The sequence below is a fragment of the Python bivittatus genome, unplaced genomic scaffold, assembly GCF_059951505.1.
Source record: "Python bivittatus isolate LINGU-HERP-01145 unplaced genomic scaffold, Pbiv_v1 ctg000480_np1212, whole genome shotgun sequence".
Lineage (NCBI taxonomy): Eukaryota > Metazoa > Chordata > Lepidosauria > Squamata > Pythonidae > Python > Python bivittatus.
This window is the reverse complement of record NW_028277075.1, coordinates 53111128-53130093: the sequence shown is the minus strand read 5'-3', so window position 1 is coordinate 53130093 and position 18966 is coordinate 53111128. Positions and strand designations below refer to the sequence as shown.

The 18966-nt window shown below is 37.3% G+C and overlaps 1 protein-coding gene across 3 annotated transcripts in view; it reads left to right on the top strand.

The window, feature by feature from the left end:
• Positions 1-18966, top strand: part of PARVA (parvin alpha) — an 87491-nt gene that overhangs the window by 25352 nt on the left and 43173 nt on the right. Inside the window, exon 1 of one of the 3 annotated variants that reach the window (XM_025165519.2) lies at positions 16275-16317. The exons of the other annotated variants lie outside the window; for them this stretch is intronic. Within the exon in view, the coding sequence (XP_025021287.1) occupies positions 16290-16317 (28 nt within the window). The 5' untranslated portion in view covers positions 16275-16289. Of the gene's footprint in view, positions 1-16274; positions 16318-18966 lie in introns of those variants that run through there. 3 annotated transcript variants of the gene reach the window in all.

The window sequence follows — 18966 nt, the reverse complement described above, 5'->3', positions numbered from 1 at the left end:
TATGCAGTCATTTTCACTTTTATGACAAACGTTAATTTCTTGCAGCAGATCACATACTATCTGCTACCTTACTAATACCATTTGCAATCTTTAATAAATATTCTATCAAGGTTACACAAATTAATTTATTTGCTCTTAATTTTTTGCCTTTTACATATACAGTAAGTTGAAATTGTTCACTCTACTTTCCTTGCCAAACCCAGCTATCTTGTTCTGTAATATATTAATTTTCACATTTGTACTTCTTATTACATCATACAATTTAACATTCACTGCAAATCATTTGAATTTTTAGCCAACAACATGGTATCATCTGCATGTCAAAATAAACAGTCACATTCCCAGTCCTTTGTATCATCACAACCTTTCCTTACATAATTAGCTAAATATGAAACAACTAAGGTGACATCACATAACCTTTTCTTACTCCATCATCAGTGTTAAACTATTCACTAAGCATCTCATTTAATTTCATGCATGCTTTTCTTCCATTTTATATCACTCTTACTGAACTCAGCAAGCCACCTTCAATTCCATGGTTATGCAAGACATTCCATAGTTCAAGGCTATTCATTTTATTATGTACCTTCCCTAAATCAACCAATGTAGAAGATGTGTTAGAACCATTAGTAAGTGTGATGTCCAAGAGACAGAAGCATTAGCAAAGACACAGGAAGAAGCATATATTACTTTGATTTTCAAAGAATGGAATGATCCAAAGAAACCTCAATCATATAGACCAATTTCTTCAATGAATGTCAATTATAAGATATTCAAGAGTCAACATTTCTCTAGTTACACCATCTATACCTGCAGCCTTACCATTTCTCAACACACTCAGAGTATATATAAGTTCTTTTTCATCCAACTTTTTTTCTTTGGACACTAAGAATATAGAGCATTCATTACAATTTCACTCTGACATATGATTGCATACAGGAATATTCCTAAGAGCTGCTAATCTATGTCCTTGTTTATGAAGCTATAGGAAACTTAAATGAGAGTCTTACAGAACTAGTCAAAACGTAAATTTAATCTGCAATCCTATACTCATTGGACACCACTAAACTCAGTGGTAATTATGGAATAGACATATATAGAAATTCTATATTTACAAATGTTATTCTGATTAAAGTAGCACAGAAGAAATAGAATAAAAATCACATTAAGTATTGCCCTTTTGATGGAGTATTATGCAACTTAACTGGTGCCAAAAACTAATGGATCCTCTTACCGGAAATTGAAAATTAAAGAGGATGAGTCAGTATAACATTCAAGGTTTCATAATATGCATTTGACTTAAATAATGAATGCTAAATTCAGAGACAACCAATCAGCTACGATATTCTCTTGGCAATAATCTTTTTCACCACACTCTAGGGGTCTTTTTCTTTTTATGTCATTAAATAATTGGAATGTCAAAATACAGACTGAAGTATGCTTTGAAAGGGGAACAGAATAAAGCAGTGTACTAACACTGAGAATAGGTTTAAAATACACATTTTTCCATTTTAGAAGATGATTAAAATTATGCCTCTAGAAAGGAATAGGCTGAACTGCCTGTAATATAATATAACAGTCCATTTATTTAATGTCAAATACAACAGAGCAAGTTTTGCAGAGTTTTTGAAATTAAAAAAAAAGTTATCGCATTACTGAGCATCAGGTTCACCATGAAAGATATGAGCAGGACTGTTTTACATTCAGACTATACTGTAGGGTTGGGGAGAGAGAAATGCATATTTTGGTGCACCTAGAGAGGCAAAATTCAACTGCATTCCAGTTAGAGAAAAAAATTACATTTCAAAAATGTAAAAATAATATAACAAGAGCCAACTCTCCTAGGGAAAGGTCTAAGAAACATCCAGGAATGGAAAACTCTTGACAAGCCAAGAAGTGGCAAGACAAGAAACATTTCTTTTAAATATAACTCCATTAAAGGAATAAAACAGTGAAATATATAGTTGTTAGACCAGACAGTATTTGACTAATCATGTGTGATTTGTATACACTGGAATACAATGGGTTATTCCCAGGTGGTGTTAATCATATTTAGCTGACATGGAAATCAGTGGAATATTAGTCATGACAAATGCAAATCAATTTCAGTGAACTTTAATGTAAGTACCTTATAAAGTAGGAGTGTGTTAAGGGATTTTTAAAATTTTCCGAATGGAATTTTAATTCCATCCCACCACTTTAGAAGTAAACATGTGACATGATCTAAAATTCTAATTGTAATGTAAATCTCACACTTTCCATAAAAGAAAAGGAATTCCTAATTTAAAAATGTTAAATCAACACAGATTTCAAAATGCATAATAGTAGGCAACTACAATTCTTATTTCATTTATAATTGTAAAGCATATATTCAAATGCTTGTTTACCCATTTTGGAGGAGGGGGAGAAAAATAAAAAAATATATATTTGCAATTGTGTAAATTTCAGGTAATATGGGGGGTGGAATCAATATAAATACCATTTAGTAAAAAGGAAGGGGAGGAGAAGGATTGATGTTAACAGTGACAGTTTAGTTGAATGCGGGCTTAGCAGCATATGTGGAAATCAGATACAGCCATGTTTGTGTTTAATGTAGCTGTAGGGACCTAAAGCTAAACAAGCCCAGTCAATGTGAAAATCCCCCTTTCTACTCCTATTTATGTTCAGAGAAAATGTATAAGCTCAGATTTAACCCTTGCTTCTTTCCCTACTGGAAAAAAAAAAACATTTTGAAAGAAAATAGGAAAAAGAGAAATTATGAAACTGTTGAAGTATGCTTTCTCATTTTCTTTAACAAAGTAATTAAACTGAGAAGGGGAGCAAGGAAAACCCTTTGGAGCCAAATTCTGCTCTTTTGTTAAGGCAGCCAGAGTTTGCACAGCTGCATGATTTGTGGAGATAACATTTAACTCTTTTCTTGCAAAATTAGAAAGGTCTGCAATATGCCTCTTTTCAGATGCAGCTTATATATTTCTCAAATAAAGGCTCCAGCCATCCATTTCATTTCATTTCGGTTTTTTTGGAAAATGCCTTGAGGCTGATTCAGATATGACAACAAGCCACAGTTTGATCCTACAAGGAAGAACCTGGAGCTCCTTCCCTTCCTTTCTTCCTGCCCCTTACTTTTGAGGTAAACTTAATTTTCTGTGTGCATTATTTGTCAAACTGCCTGTGCAGAATTAGAATCTAGTCTCAAACTATCAATGAAGGTGTGAACCTCTGCAGGTGAGGTAAGGTGGTAGCTTGTGAAGCTGAGCTGAGGCTCTTTCTTAGCTCTCTCTCCATTTTAGGTAACCTATCAACAAACTTACTATGGTTGCAGTATTTTCTTTATAGCTGCCGATGTCCAAGTCTGCTTCTTCAGCACTTGGAAGAATGGTTTCTACTATGTTGCTCTCAAGCTGTGGCACAAATTCCCATGGGAATTGTGCTTCCTCTCCTTTTCCCTTTTAAGACCCAAGTCAAGACCTTCCTATTTAGCCAAGTCTTTTCAGTTTGAATTACCGAAATATGCTATTTTAACATGGGAGGGGGGTATCCATTATTTTCCTGCTCCATTAAACATGAAAGTTCACTGCTGCAGCAATTTAATAATGTCATGATGCAAATGATGCAGTTTGCATCATTTAATGTCATTCACGCAATGTCATAATAGAAATGGTATCATTTGCATCATGACATCATTACCCAAATGACAAAAATGGCTGTGGAAGTCATAACATTCAGATAAAATTAATGTAAATTTACCTCCTTTGCCTTTTTTTAAGGAGATGTTGAGAGGGACATTTGGACATGGCATCCAAAGTATGCTAAATGGGCATTCATTAAATTAAGGTTTCGTGGTAGTTAATAATTGATTTACCAGTTTAATTATGTATTGGCACCACCTTCAGTGCCCTCTAGGTAACAAAGGTGGATATTATTATTACTGTTGGTTGCACAGTCAGCCAGATGTTTAGACTGGATTTGGCATTTTTACCCACCTATCGAGTCCTTCCCAAGGACATGGAATAGGCAGATGTTGTTTGATGGTGTTAAAGGTATCATTGCAGGATGTAAGCTGTTCCAAATAAAGCTGCCTTTTGCAATTGACTGGTGGTGATTTTGTCAATGCTGATGGTCTTCAAGTGGTGCTCCAGATGTTTTGCGATTCCACCCAAGGTGCATATTACTATTGATATTATCTTTGCTTTCTTTTGCCAGAGTCATTCTGTTTCTATTTCTATTTTGTATTTGTACAGGTCTTTGTAATTTGTGATTTTCTCCAGTTCTTTCTCTTCTATTCTGCTGTCTCCAGGTTTTGCAGTGTCCACTATCCAGACATTTTTGTCTTTCTTATCAACAGTTGTTAAATCTGGGGTGCTGTGTGGCTGGTGCTTGTCTGTTTGAACTCTAAAGTCCCAGAGCATTTTAGCTTCTTCATTTTCTATTACTTTGTCTGTTTTGTGGTCCCACCAGTTCTTTCTTGCAGGCAAATGGTATTTCTTGCAGATATTCCAATGCACCATTGTTGCTACTTTGGCCTGCTGTTGTTTGTAATCAGTCTCTGTGATCTTCTTGCAGCAGCTGACTAGGTGGTCCACTGTTTCTTCAGCTTCTTTGCAGAGGTGGCATTTGCTGTCTGTTGCTGTCTTCTCAATTCTGGCTTTGTATACCTTTGTTCTTAAGGCTTGGTCTTGTGCAGCCTGAATTAGCCCCTCTGTTCCTTTCTTCAACTTTCCTCCTCTTAGCCATTGCCAGGTCTTCTTGTTATCTGCTTTGCCTGCTAGCTTTTTTATGTACTGGCCATGTAATACTTTGCCTTGCCATGTCTCTCTCGATTCTTCATTTGGTCTTTCTTGTTGGCAGTTTGGTCTCTTCAATATTCAGTAAGCCTTCATGGTGTACTAGTTTCAGTGCATCTTCTTCACTGTCTTTCAGATATTCTTCCAATGCTCTTTTTTCTTCTTCACCTGTCTGCTGCACTTGCAACATTCCGTGCCCACCTATGCTCCTTGATATGGCTGCGTGGATAAGGGGCATGATTCACTGTCATTTTTCTGGTCTTCCTATCCAGGGCTTCTAGAGGAAAATTGGTGAACTTATATCTGCGTGCGTGCGTGCGTGTGTGCGTGAGAGAGAGAGAGAGAGAGAGAGAGGGAGAATATTCATTCTGATCCTCTTCCACTCATCCATAGAAGGGCAAGGGGAAGAGATCCAAACCAAAAATGTAAAGATAAATCCCCCCAAATCAAATAGAAAAATGTTCCCTCCTTTTAATTACAAATCTGCAGTAATATAAATTTCCTATAAAAGGAGCCAGGATATTATTTTCCAAAAAAACTGAATAAATGTTTTCCAGCAGCGCTGATAGGGTAGTATTGGAAGGAAACACAAAAGGTCCTGATAAGCCATGAACTCTGGCTATCTGGAAACTATTTTAACAAGTAAAACATCTCTTACTGAATTTTCATATTTTACTCCAAGGAGTTAAACATTCGGAGCAGCGCTAGATGAGGCAGATGGTCTTTAACAGTAACATTGTTCATATTGTTTAGATTACCCTGTTGCAAGTACAGCGCCTCATTTACCTTTTATGGAAGAAAGCGTGGAAAATTGACCACAGATGTACATAACCAGGAATGATGGCTGAGCAACGCTTAGCAAACCTCCCTCTCTAACAGATTTGATCCCACAGATAAAGAGTGAATACCGAAATGCTGTGGTCGCGGCATGAGAATTCTCTAACCTTGCCTATTTAAGGCTTTGCTTTAGATCCTCGAGCTTACGTGTTAAGTCTGAAATAAATCAGATCTGATTTGTTTCACTCTTATGCTTTCACATTTCATTCCTTTATGTATCATCGTGTGTGCGTGTGTGTGTATATATCTATCTATCTCCAGAACATGATTTATATAAACCTTACATAAATTATCCCTCCCCCCTGCCCCCTTTTAAAGTAGGCAGGAGGAGAAGCCAAGTGTATTGACTTCAAGCATAGTTCATAATTAAAAAGAAAGGGCATGGTTAGGGATTTTTTTGTGCTGTGGAACAGAAAGCATACACCTGCTATTAATATAGCTTTGATTTTGATCAGAAGCTAAGCTTGTGCCAAACTAATTAGGCAGACTGTTGCTTATTTTTAGTCATATTCTCTGGATTTGCACTATAACTTCAAAAACCTATCTGAATAAAACTGTTTTTTCCCCTCCCCTGGATGGGATCAAGCCTTAATTCTGAGTTTTTAAATGCATAAATGAGAAATACAAATGAAAAGCTGTGCACTCTGTTCTGCAAAGTCCTTTTGTTTCTTATCATTTTCCTTTATATCCTTCATTTCCTTCCACTTGCTGATGGCTAATGTCAGGCCATTTACTTCTGGCTGGAGGGTTCCCTTTTGGATGGCATTTGCATGCAGGTGCTCCTCCAAGAGCCCAGCTGTTCAAACTTGCCTCAACCCTTGGGAGTTGCACAGACCAAATTTATCAGCCTCTTTCAGAGGCGAAAGCCACTGAGGGTGAAAATCCCGAGGGAGTATTGGCAAATGGGAACTGAATGAGAGAAGCTCTCACCACAGGATAAACGGATCGTTTGTCTTCATCCAGGCATGAAGCCCCGTTCAAGAACCAAGCCTCCATCTATGAACAAAGCAGATATCTCAAAAAAGTAAGCCAATCTGCATATTACAAGTCAAGGCACATGGGATACATGAATCATAAGAAGATTAAATGAAAGATGTTCTAGAAAGAAACGATCCAAAGATGGAAACTCAGTAGCAAAGTCCAAGAGAAGCCAAAATCTTTCCCCATATAACTTGTATTTATTGTAAACACTTTTATTTCTTGCCTTATTTTTTTGAAAAAGCTGAGCTAATAAAAAGACCACCACATAAATGAAAATAGCACAGCTTGGCAGTGCTTCAGATTCAAAGGCAAAAAGACGCTTCAGGGCGGGGATGGGGGGTGTGAATGTGGCCCCAGTCTCCAACTCCTTAAACAGTCACACTTTTTCCTGGGATTGTATAGCTGCTGCAACTGCCATAGTCTCAGGAAAATGTGTACCTGATTTAAAGAGCTGCACACAGACAAGGGTTATTTTCATGTTCCCACCATTCTAGCATTTATTTTTTTTTTAATCCAAAACACTGCACAACTTACTATCCTCTTTTCTCATAATCGCAATAATTTTAACATGCTGTATTTAACAATGTACACAATGAATTTTTGTGAGTAAAACAATACAAGGATAACAGTATTAAAAATGATTAACCACACCCTTTCCTTAGAAGCTAAGTGTTAACTAGGAGCTAAAAATGCTAGAATCAGGGCAACAAATGCAGTTGGAAATCTATGCACCAAAATGCTCTTTTTAATATAATTTTATTGCTGCAACATCTTTTTTACAGGAGTCAAACCATCTGTTTATCAGGTAGACCAACTCCCATATAATTTCACTTTCAACACATTGACCCGAAACTTCATTGCGCACTAGATTGTACTAGGCCAACTCTGATTCAGTCATTCCCAGAGCACTCATTCTTCTCCACCCATCATTAAGAGAGGAGTACTACCCCACTATTGTTCCACTTCCTATTAGCTATTTTAGCTTGTTCTTTTGACTTTTTGCTGCCTTCTGTGTAAAACCCTTAATCTCCTCAGATGCAGGCTGCCTTAGTTTGCATCCATTACCATTCGCTATTGCATTGTCTCATTGCAGGTTTCTGTTGAGTGTTCCTCACCCTTCTACAAGGGCAGGCATTTTGCAAACACTTTTTATGCCATATGTCAGTGTTATTTTACATACTAGTTGTGTTCATTGTGTGATGATTAAGAAGCTGGGAGTTGTGAGAATATTAAAAAAAAAATGGTAGGCACTTTGCATTTTACGTATTTTGTGAAAACACAATATGGAAATGGATGAGCAGAAATACACATACATATTTTTTCCCTCTAATAACAAAGGTTGCTTGATCTGAAAATGAAAGCAGATCTGTTCTTCCCAAATTCAAGGACATGGAACTAGTGGCCCACCCAATATTAAACTATAACTTCCAGCATGACTCACCACTCTCCATGTTGGCTGGTGTTACTAAAGTGTTGTGTAGCAATATCTGGAAGGCCACAGGCTTCTGGGCCAGAGGAAATTAAGGTTAGGAACTGCTTTTGTAAATCATATAATACCAGGTTTTAGTAATGACATTTAAAATTGTAAGGCTTACAGTCGTAAGGCTTACAATCACCATCTGGCCTGCCCTACCCAACCAGGGCAGCCCAAGTAACACATCAGTGACTGCTTTCACTAGTATGCACTGCCACCAGTTCCTTTTTCCTTCCTTTAATGAGGGATATCAGAACAAGGCTTTGAATACTACACCAACACACTATCCATCTGGTTACTTACTACACGTAGATAGAAGTCCTAGAGGTTTTTATGTCATCCTGGAATGGGCCCTCTCTTTCTTCTCACTGCTCCCAGGAAGTTTCCAAGAACAAAAGCATTTAGCAAGGTCTTTTCTGCCTATTTAACCTCAAAAGGGGGTGGAAATTGCATTTCAGAATTTGGTGAACTGTCCAATAGTAGTAGAAGATACTAGGTTTCAGTCATATGTGTAGCAGAGGGTTCCCTGCTCAGAGATGCCCATACAAAAGACCATGATGCTTGAGGGAAAATGCTGCTTTCGGTTTGTACCTGACAAAATATTACGGTCTGCAAACTGAGGCAGGGGAGAAATCTAGTGAATTGTTTAATTATATTTGTTTATTTATTTATATTTCAAATTTAGATACCGCCCATCTCACAAACAGTGACTTTAAGTTACCGCATCCCACACTTAGGTGCATCCTGACTTTGAAATGTATTTCTCATGAAATTGGCTGGCATCAGTGTTGGTTGCATTTCAGTAGCAGAAGAAAACTTGGATATTTACTTTTGAAATCAGAACTTAAGAGTTAGGGATGCTCTATTATCCTTAGTAAAAACCTGTGCCTCTATCACTTTATTACAGTTATTGACACTTAATTGTTTAAGTACTGTGATTTTCATTTCATTATGATTTCATTTCATTTCATTGTATTATATACTTTATGGATTCTAACCCACTTTGAGTTACTTGGAATAGTCGGAGGTGGGGGTTCTGTGTGTATGTGTATATATATCTATATATCAATATACCCATCGTAAAGAAAGATAGAATGCAGTCCATTGTAAGTATGTATATAGATTTGGAACTCTATGCTTATTTACTGTGTGTAACTAGATTATGCTATTCTTTGTTTTATACCCAGCAATTCAGAAACAACTTAGATGTCTGAGAAACTATAATTTTTGGAGCTATTTCATATGGCTTCAGCATGAAATTGGATTAATGTTCCTTTTATACTCTCTTGTGCTTTATTACCATGAACAAACAGACACCAAGGATGAAATTATCAAATAACTCCCAGTGAAAGTCTACTTACATAATAGAAATTATGATGAGAGCATCTTCCTATTTCAAGAATAACTTGCATGTGTGTTCTAGACAGCCTGAGATTGCTACCAAGATTAAAGGTTTGAGCTAATGCACATAGTCTAACTGAAATTTTGACTCTTTTTCATTGCTAAGATAGTGGCCACACATTTATGTGTGCACAGAGAAAGTGTTAGGTACAAAAGATGAAGGAAAAGCTTTTCTCCAATTCAATATTCATTGAACATGCTGAATTATTAATACCACTTAGAATATTGATAAGTTTTTATAAGACTGTTAATAGAGGCAAGGTGCAAAATTTCCATTCTAGTTGGTTTTTCCCCTCTCCTGTTTATTATTTTTGTTGCAAAGATTTAGAAGGCTCTGATAACAATGACATACAAATATTTATATATAAATCACAAAATTGCTTAGGAAACAGATCAGTAAATAGTTTGTGATGCTGTGAAAAGTTATGTACAGGATCATGACAAATTCAGTCTGAAAAAAAGGAAAGAATGTAGGGTAAAGGTTGCAAAACATGTAATTAATAGGTAGTATGCTCATTTAAATGTCAACAGAATGATTCTGCTGTTCTGTATCTTTTGCATGTACCCCCTGGTCAAGTTGCCTCAGAGACATAAAGAAATAAAAGGACAAAACAAAGGAATTTCTAAAGCAGAAAGGGGTTTAGTGGTGCTAGCAAAACAAATAGATCCTTTACCGATCTCCCAGAGTTAATGGGATTTCACTTTATTTTTGAAAAACAAAACAATAATACACAAAAGAGACCCATGACAAGGAAGGTATGCAAAAGAGAAACACAAGTAATCCTTAGCACAGAAAAAAAACCCGGAAGATGTTGGAATTGCCAGTAGCTTGGAAGGATCCAGAAAAGCAGGCACAGCATGCTTCTGGAATTCTTTCCAACCTGTTTACCATCAGTGGCCTTATATTTGTCTATATGTGGTCCTTGGTGGAAGCATGGAGTAGGCTATGTGACAAAGGAAGAGGGAGGGGGGTTAGAGTGGAGGAACTGCCAGCATTCTTGCTGTTCAATTGCCTCTCCCATATAGACATATTGGGGGAAAATTTCAGGATTTTGTTTTCTCCCCCAGCTTGCTAACCATATTCAACCCATTTTGAAACCTCACCTTTCTTTTGGTGGCTTCTCCAAATCTGGGCATACTCTGTTCTATTTTGGGTGACCTGTCCTGTAGATAGACAGACCATGGAGTCTGAAGTCTCTTTCTATAATTTCTTTCCAACATTCTGTTGGGTTGGAAAGAATTAAAATGGTCTAACAATGGTGAACCAGGCCCTACCCAAGTGTATTTCCTGGGTAAGATTACTAAACAAACCATATTTTTTTCATTTTACAGCTTTAATAAAAAGCTGTCTCTTTGTTACTTGCTGAAAAACCCACAAGCCATGCATTATACTTTTTTCCATGACAAATTAAGAGAAAAAATGACATGCCTGTTAACAGCATTTTAAATATATTCTAGTACTTTGCCCATTATCTCTACCTCATTTATATTCTAGTGTTTTTTTTTTAACGGCTCATACAGCATACAGAGTTTAAAATAAGATTGCTTTTAGGCTATATGACTAAAAGAGGGCTTGATGTGGCAATAAAAGTGATGAATTTAATTAAAATGGTATTCTGGGTTTTATGGGAAAGACTATTCCACATAGGACTGCAATGTGGCAGGTCTACATTTTTACCCCAAATTTGTAGACAAGAGCCACTGGGCAGAGTCTGCAGATATCTTCTCCGCCCTCCTTTTGACCCTCACGTATACAGTTCTCCTATAGAAGGCAGGCGGGTTGCAATTATCCTTTCTGCAGACTTAATTATCCGTTCGAGTCTGAGTCTGTTCTGTTTGGTTGCGGAATCAAACCAGACAGTTATAGAGGAACAGATAACAGACTCAATGATTCCCCTGTAAAACTGTACCAAGAACTCCTGAGATAATTTAAACTTCCTAAGCTGATGCAGGAAGAACATCCTTTGTTGTGCCTTTTTGATGATGGCTGTAATGTTAAGTGTCCATTTCAGGTCTTGGGAAATTATAGAACCCAGGAACTTGAAGGGCTCTACCACTGATACTGGGCTGTTGAGTATGGTAAGGGGAGGGGTATTAGAAGGGTTCTTCCTAAAATCCACAATCATCTCCACAGTTTTAAGTGTATTCAGTTCCAAGTTATTATAACCACACCACAAGACCAGTTGTTGAACCTCCCGTCTGTATGCTGACTCATCTCCATTTCGAATTAGACCAATGACAGTTGTATCATCTGCATACTTCAAAACTTTAACAGTAGAGTTTTTTGAAGTGCAGTCATTGGTATAGAGGGAGAAAAGCAGCAGGGAAAGCACACATCCCTGAGGGGCACCTGTACTGATTAACTGGGTACTGGATGTGGTTTTGCCTAACCTCACGTGTTGTTTCCTATCTGTTAGAAAACTGATTATCCACCTACAGGTATGGTCAGGCACAGTAAGCTGGATCAGTTTGTTGTAAAGAATTTCTGGTATAATAGTATTAAATGCTGAGCTGAAGTCCACAAAAAGAACTCGTGTAAGACTCCAGAAATTCAAGGTGTTACAGAATATAGCGTAAGACCATATTAACAGCATCATCTACCGACCTATTTCTTTGATAAGCAAACTGCAGTGGTCGAACGGGATCTGTGATGGCTTTCAAGTGAGCCAATACTAACCTCTCAAAGGTCTTCATGACCGCAGATGTCAGTGCAACAGGTCTGTAGTCATTCAGCTCGCTGATGGAGGATTTCTTAGGAACTGGGATGATTGTAGAGCTCTTAAAACAAGAAGGGATATAACTCATCTCCAGCGATTTATTAAAACTGTGTGTGAAAACGGGGGCCAGTTGTTCTGCACAAGCTTTCAGACAGGAGGTGGTCACACCGTCTGGACCTGGAGCTTTTCCAGTCTTTTGTTTTTGAAATAGACCTTGCACTTCTTTTTCTAGGATCACCAGAGGTAAGGGACCCAAGGAATTGGGAATAGGTGTAGAGAAGTTTAATGCTAATGATGTTTCTGAAATACAATTGGCAGCAGCAGGTAACAGTTGTTCCTTCTCAAACCTGCAGTAAAACATATTGAGATCATCTGCCAATTGATGACTCTCTTCAATCAGGAGAGGTGGGTTGTTATAGCCGATGATGTTCTTCAGGCTTTTCCACACAGTCGCAGGATCATTTGCCGAAAACTGATTTTTCAACTTTTCTGAATAGTTTCTCTTTGCCGCCTTATGGAATGATTTCAACTGCTTAGTGTTACAAAAAATTATGAACATTTCAATCCATTCTCTACCCATCTGCATGAGGTTTCCCTCTTAAATTAAGCCTACATGCCTATTTTCCTACTGAATTGATTGTCATCACTGCCCATTTCTGCACCTTTTCCAGGTTCCAAAACACTTTTGGAGTACAGGGAAAGTATTTGAAATATGACAACTTTACAGATTTCGGCACAAGTGTTGTGATGCCAACAAATTTATATTCTTTTTTTTTTTCATCTTAAATATGAGTTGGGTCTTTTTAGCTTTCATTAGTTAGAATTATCCTGCAAAATTAGCTTCAGATTTTATTAGTACATAATCCTCATGGGCAATTAATGTTTGCAGCAAGGTGCAGGCTGCATGTGTTCCTGCAGATAGAATATTCCACAATACTTTCTGAAACAAGCCAAGAAATCTGATTTTAGAGACAAAATGCAGTGTATTACACATAGGGAGCAGCTTATTTGTTAGCCATGATAACTAGAAATAAAATGTATTTGTACAGAAATATTATAAACTATATACTATATATCCATTTATTGTGGATATACGATCAATCAATACAATGTAGAACTTAAATCTATTTTCATGGTACATACTTTTATATTCTAAACATTAAAAACTGAAATGCTTTTTAAGAATAGAAAAAGATTAAAATTTTCTATTTTTGTGAGAGAGAGGGAGAGAGAAAGAGAAAGAGGGAGGGAGGGTAGGTGGGTTGTGGTGGACTGGTTTTCTACTTTTTTTGTGGCTAAAAGTATCAGAATACAATACTGTGAAGTGGATTAGTTCTGATAAATTGCCTAAATAAAAAAATTATAAAATAAAATAAAAATAATCTTGATTTGCAAAATAATAAAACAATGATACTAAATGGAGATATTGCTGTATATACATTGGAGGCACATTGCTTCTCATGCAACTAGTGCTCTAAAGTATCTAGTAATTCAATTGGAAAATATACAATTTTGGGAAAAATGTATTTTCTTCCCACCACTATCTGGATTTTCTCATGGTCTAGATAATTTTATCCTATTAACATCAAACATCTAGGTAACTTTAGAATCTTGCATCTGCATTATTTCTAGGAAGGCATAATACAGTTAGAAATGACAGTAATTGGCATTACATGGTTTAATTAAATTTCCTCTTCAAGGAACAAAACCTTTTAACCAACCATTCCAGTGCTATTTCTATATTTATTTGTTATATGACTAAAAGTGCTATGTGGCAGATATAGTATTCATCCATGTTCACGAATTAACCTATTAGTATTATGTTACCTCTGAATTGTTTGTGCAATAGACAAGCAAAACCATCTCACAAAGTTCTTACCCCTTCTTGCTAAAGTTCCAGTTTTTAATTAAGATGCTAATTGGGTAGTGTGGGGTGGGGTGGGTGGAAAACATGTAGGAAATGGAAATAACAGACTTCAAGTAAGATTGAGCGCTTTTGTTTTTTTCTGCTTGAGACAGGGATATCATGGGGACATCCTAAATAAATGTGATAGACAAAATTAAAATGTTTTTCAAACATAAATGTGATACTACTCCTTTGAAATTTTAGGTGAGATCATCTGGGTGTTTAAGCTTTGGAACTGATTACATACTTGTTCTGCCATTATATGGTTATGAAGGTGGTGAAATCAAAATTTTAAAAACCCTCCTTATGGGGCTCTGCAATTTTAACTGAAGTTTAGCACTTATACTATTTTTATATATTGAGTTTAATCCATTAAAATATGAACTGAAAATGAAATATAGTAAGACACTGGAAAAAGCAAGACATGGAAGCAGAGCTTTCTTACACACTGGCCTCATCCTGTTCCCATTACTGCTTCCTCGCAACACCTAGTCTACCAGCACTCCAGCACACTGAGGCTGGGAATATTGGGTAGCCACCACCACTACAGTGAGCAGTCCATAATAAATACTGTTTCTACCACCAGACAGGTTCTCTCTGCCACTCCGCTAGCACCTAGCAGCCCAGCACCTAGCAGCTGATTGATGGATCCAGTCAAACACCCGCTACCACTCAACAGCTGATTAGTGGCATTGCTTTTGCTGCCACCAAACAGCTGATTTCTGAATCTAGCCAATCAGTTCCATCTCTAGCATCCTCTCTGGCTCCTGAACCATTTTTGATGGAACAAGAGATATCTTGAATCCTGCTTCCCACAGGGCCAAGTGCTCTGGAGGCTCCAATCGTTCCAACCTCCACCACTCCTGCTACCAGAGTTCTTAATTGCCACTGAAAGTTCCAGCAGCATCAGAAGACCCTCTGCTCCTTCTACAGCCATCCCCTTCATCCACCGACCCTCCCAAATATACTCAACCATCTAACTCCAGTGCCCATTACAGATTACCATCTCACCTTAGCACCATTACAGAAAAAGAAAAAAGGGGCTCATTTGACCCTATCACTTGATCTCTCCATTGTCAAGAGTAATGTGCAACAAGTAGAGAAATACAGAAGAGAGTGGGGAAATCTCAGGGTTGCTTGAAGCTGATTGGATTTTTCATAAATGTGCTTAAACAAATCAGAGAGAGGTTGCCTATGCAGAGGCCCAAGGGAGAAAGTGGGAAGACAAGGAACATTAAAGCAGGAAATTGTGTTATCAGTGCCCCCTTTCACTTTGGGGGTCTGTCCATTATTTTTCTTTGAGTCACGTACTGAGAACTACAAAGAAATAGGAGCAGGATCTGAAGATAGAGCCCAAATATTACATTACAGTCAAAGTACTCACTGACCATGTAAGTGAAGATGTAAATCAATTTTTTGAGCAAGCCATAATTCACACATAATGTAAACCATTGTGGGTGTTTCAAACATCATGCTAAACCAAAGCACATGAATCAGTCATGTATAGCATCTAGTTGCCTTTCGGTTTATATTTACCTGAATGTCAGCATGAAAACCTGCAGGTTGATTTGAATAGAGTGAGGTACTTTTAAACCTCTTCTTCTGTGCAAGGGCATAAATAGGAATGGAGAGGAGAAAAACAAAGGATGTGCAGGAGAAAAACGCAGGCAATCTGAGGGAGAAGGAATGGATGGCTGTGACAGATGTACTATGAGGGCAGATATTGATCAAGCAGTGAAAAGAGAACTGAAGGGGAAAGGAGGGGGAAGTTTACCGTGTGCTGCTCCCTGATTTCTCAGTATATGCACTCCCATCCTTCACTGCTGCAATAATAATATTCATCCTAATAAAATTTAATGGCTGAAGAATTCTGTAAGCTAGTTGGATAAATGAGATTGCACGGTATGTCAAACGTTCAGTTTTCCAGAAGGAAATTTTGCCAAAATGAGACTGGCAAACTTTGTTTGCTCTGCAGATGGTGTATGAGTCTCTTGTGGCATCATATTAAATTATATAGGCAGTCAGTCAAGTCTATAATGCATTGAGCTTAGAGGTGCAATATGCATCGAGTATTCTGTCAAGAAATGGACTCGAAAGCATAATACAGCTATGCAAGGCAGCAGAAGAGAGAGCTGTTAAGGAGAGGACTTCTTAGTTAGCTGTTAAAATGACGCCTTGCATGGTGTACAATGGGATGTGGAGCATTTTGCCTCAAAGGTAAGGGATGCTACAACGCTTGCTGATTTTTTTTTTTTCAGGCTGATTGCTGTGACTGATTATCCAAATGTCCAAAGCATTGGGTATTTTCAAAGGGATATTTTCTTTTGGTTGCTAAATTTTAATTTTTCTGCTGGGTAATACTATTTTTATGTTGCATTACCTCACTGTGACATTGTGGTAGTAGCAACTATTGAGGTCAATAGTTTAATAAATATACTGCAAATAAAAGCACTGAAGAATTTGTGTTTCTTTTCCCTCTCCAATGAAATGTGAAATATTAATCCTAGCAACCTCAGATCAACAATATCTAAAATGCAGAGTCATACAAAATAAACTTTAAAATACACATTTTTTCATAGTCTATACCCCAAAGCTCTGTCAAAATTGCTGCATGTTTTAGAATAACATGTTTCATCACCAACTGCTTTTTAATTTCAGGCCCTCTTTATTCTGAGAATAGATGACCTCTCACAGTTATGCATTATTATTTCACTCCATTCTGAACATGTTTGATGTTTCCCAATGTGAGGATCAGGAAGCCCTTTGATTGTGTTCAAGAGCCTCTATTGTGAACAGCTGTGTGTGTCCTTCATGCTTTAACACAAGAAACACTAGGAAAATATATTGGATAAACTATCCTTTGTGCATGCATGTTTATGGTATTCAAAGCTGAACTTTTTAAAGAGTGAACTTTCTAGCTAGAAAGAGAACAGTTAGCAGTGTGTAGGACTGCTAACAGCAGTAGCAGTCCTGCTACTGGTGTTAAATGATATGGGCTGAATGTATATCCAGATTATTTAGGAATCACAGTGTGTTGGAGGCAGAATCCTCATGAGCAGACTTCCCACATGGGTTGTTTTTACTGGAAATGGGGAATAGGTAATTTTTGCCAATCCTTCCTTCTTCCAGTGCTGACCTGGAGAGCTAGGTGATCCTCCAGAAGAATATGAGAAGTGGCTGCAGAGTGAAAGGAAAATTGGTCAAAATCTTTTTTTGCTTCAGCAGGGCTTGTGCCCCTGCATTTCCATTCACAGAAGACTACTCTGGATTCAACTTAGTTGGACTGTCAGAGATTCAGATTGGAAGGACAAAATGTGATTCAGAAGACACATGAGTGCACTGGTAGCCCCTGTTGGAACCACTTTAAAACCAGCTGTGTCTTTTCCTGGACTCACACTGCTGCTTTCCACAGCTGAGGCACAACCCCAGGAAAAGTTGTACTTGGATAGAGGTTTTTATATCAGGTACTATGTATGTACCCGTGAACAATCTGATCCATGTTTTGTCCTTTGAATCTGGCTCTCTGTTGAACCCTAACATGTAGAGCATTGAAACATAAGTTGCACACTGTGGGTTCAGTTCTGCATCCAGTAACATGGGCTTCAATTTCATCGAAATCAGCAGGACTGTTGACAAGAGGATGGCAGATTATATTGTATATACCTGCAAGCAATTCCATTTTTCTTAGACAAGATACTATGAGCAGGGTTTCCTATTTGAGTGTGTGCAAGTGTGTGTGTCTGTTAATAGTTGGTTGATTTTATCAGTATAAATTCCTTTCTTTGTACTGTACTCATTTTCAGATACACCCCATCTCATTTTTCCAGACAATAGTATGACTTAGCATATGTCTTATACTTTTCTAGCATAGAGTTGCAGATTTTGTTGTCAAATGGATACTTAAATTCAACATTCTGTAGTTTTAAAATAAATGCATTATAGATGGAAAGGAAGATAAATAAAAGAAGACAGAGAGAAATAGAGAATATGTTAACTTAAAGTAAATTCTCAATGTGAATTCAGACTAAGACCATTCTTCTGTTTAAAAGATACACCTAACAACTATAAACCAACTTTTCTCTTTAATGATCTAGGATTTCTTCTCTCTTCTTCCCAAAATTCACCCAGATCCATCTAGTTTTGCCATTTGAGAATGAGTCATGAAAGGCAAATATTTGGGGCTCAGACCAGTAAAGGTTTTTCTTTTTAAATGAGTGGATTTCTTAGTCACCTTTCAAGACCATGGTTCCCCAAAGTGGTTAAACATAAAATACATTAAGATCAAATAAAATAAGGCATAGGTGTGACAGTATATTAAAATAACTAGTTTAAATAAATACAAACAACAGCAAATGCTTTGCAATCCTATTTTAAAATAGATTTCTCTTTCACCTCCTACCTTTTGTTCATCAGAGTGAAAAGATGGATAAAGTAAATCTCTTCATTCTGAACAGCCCTGAGAGGGAATCTGGTATAAGTTGGAAGCCCCCACCCTGCCCTGTGCTTGGATATCACTGTTCCTGGTAGCTTCAGTCTTTTTTATAATCTTATATTGCTCTTTTTTACTATTGTAGTTCCATTATTTTGTTATACTGTTTTATTACTTTAATCTTTCTGCAAGAAGGGGCTGTAAACTGCTCAGAGTCCTGTTTGATTGAAGTGGCATATTTACCCCAATCAATCAGACAATAGATCAAGCAATCAACTTTTCATGCTTTACCAGTAGAGGTGAATATTTTCATGCTTTCTCTCCCTCCACCCCGTCCACCCCCCCTTCAGCATACCCATTTCAGGATCCCAATTATCTGTTAACTCTTTACTCTGGGGTGGTAAAAAATTCATTCAGCCTTTCCTACCTAGTGTCTT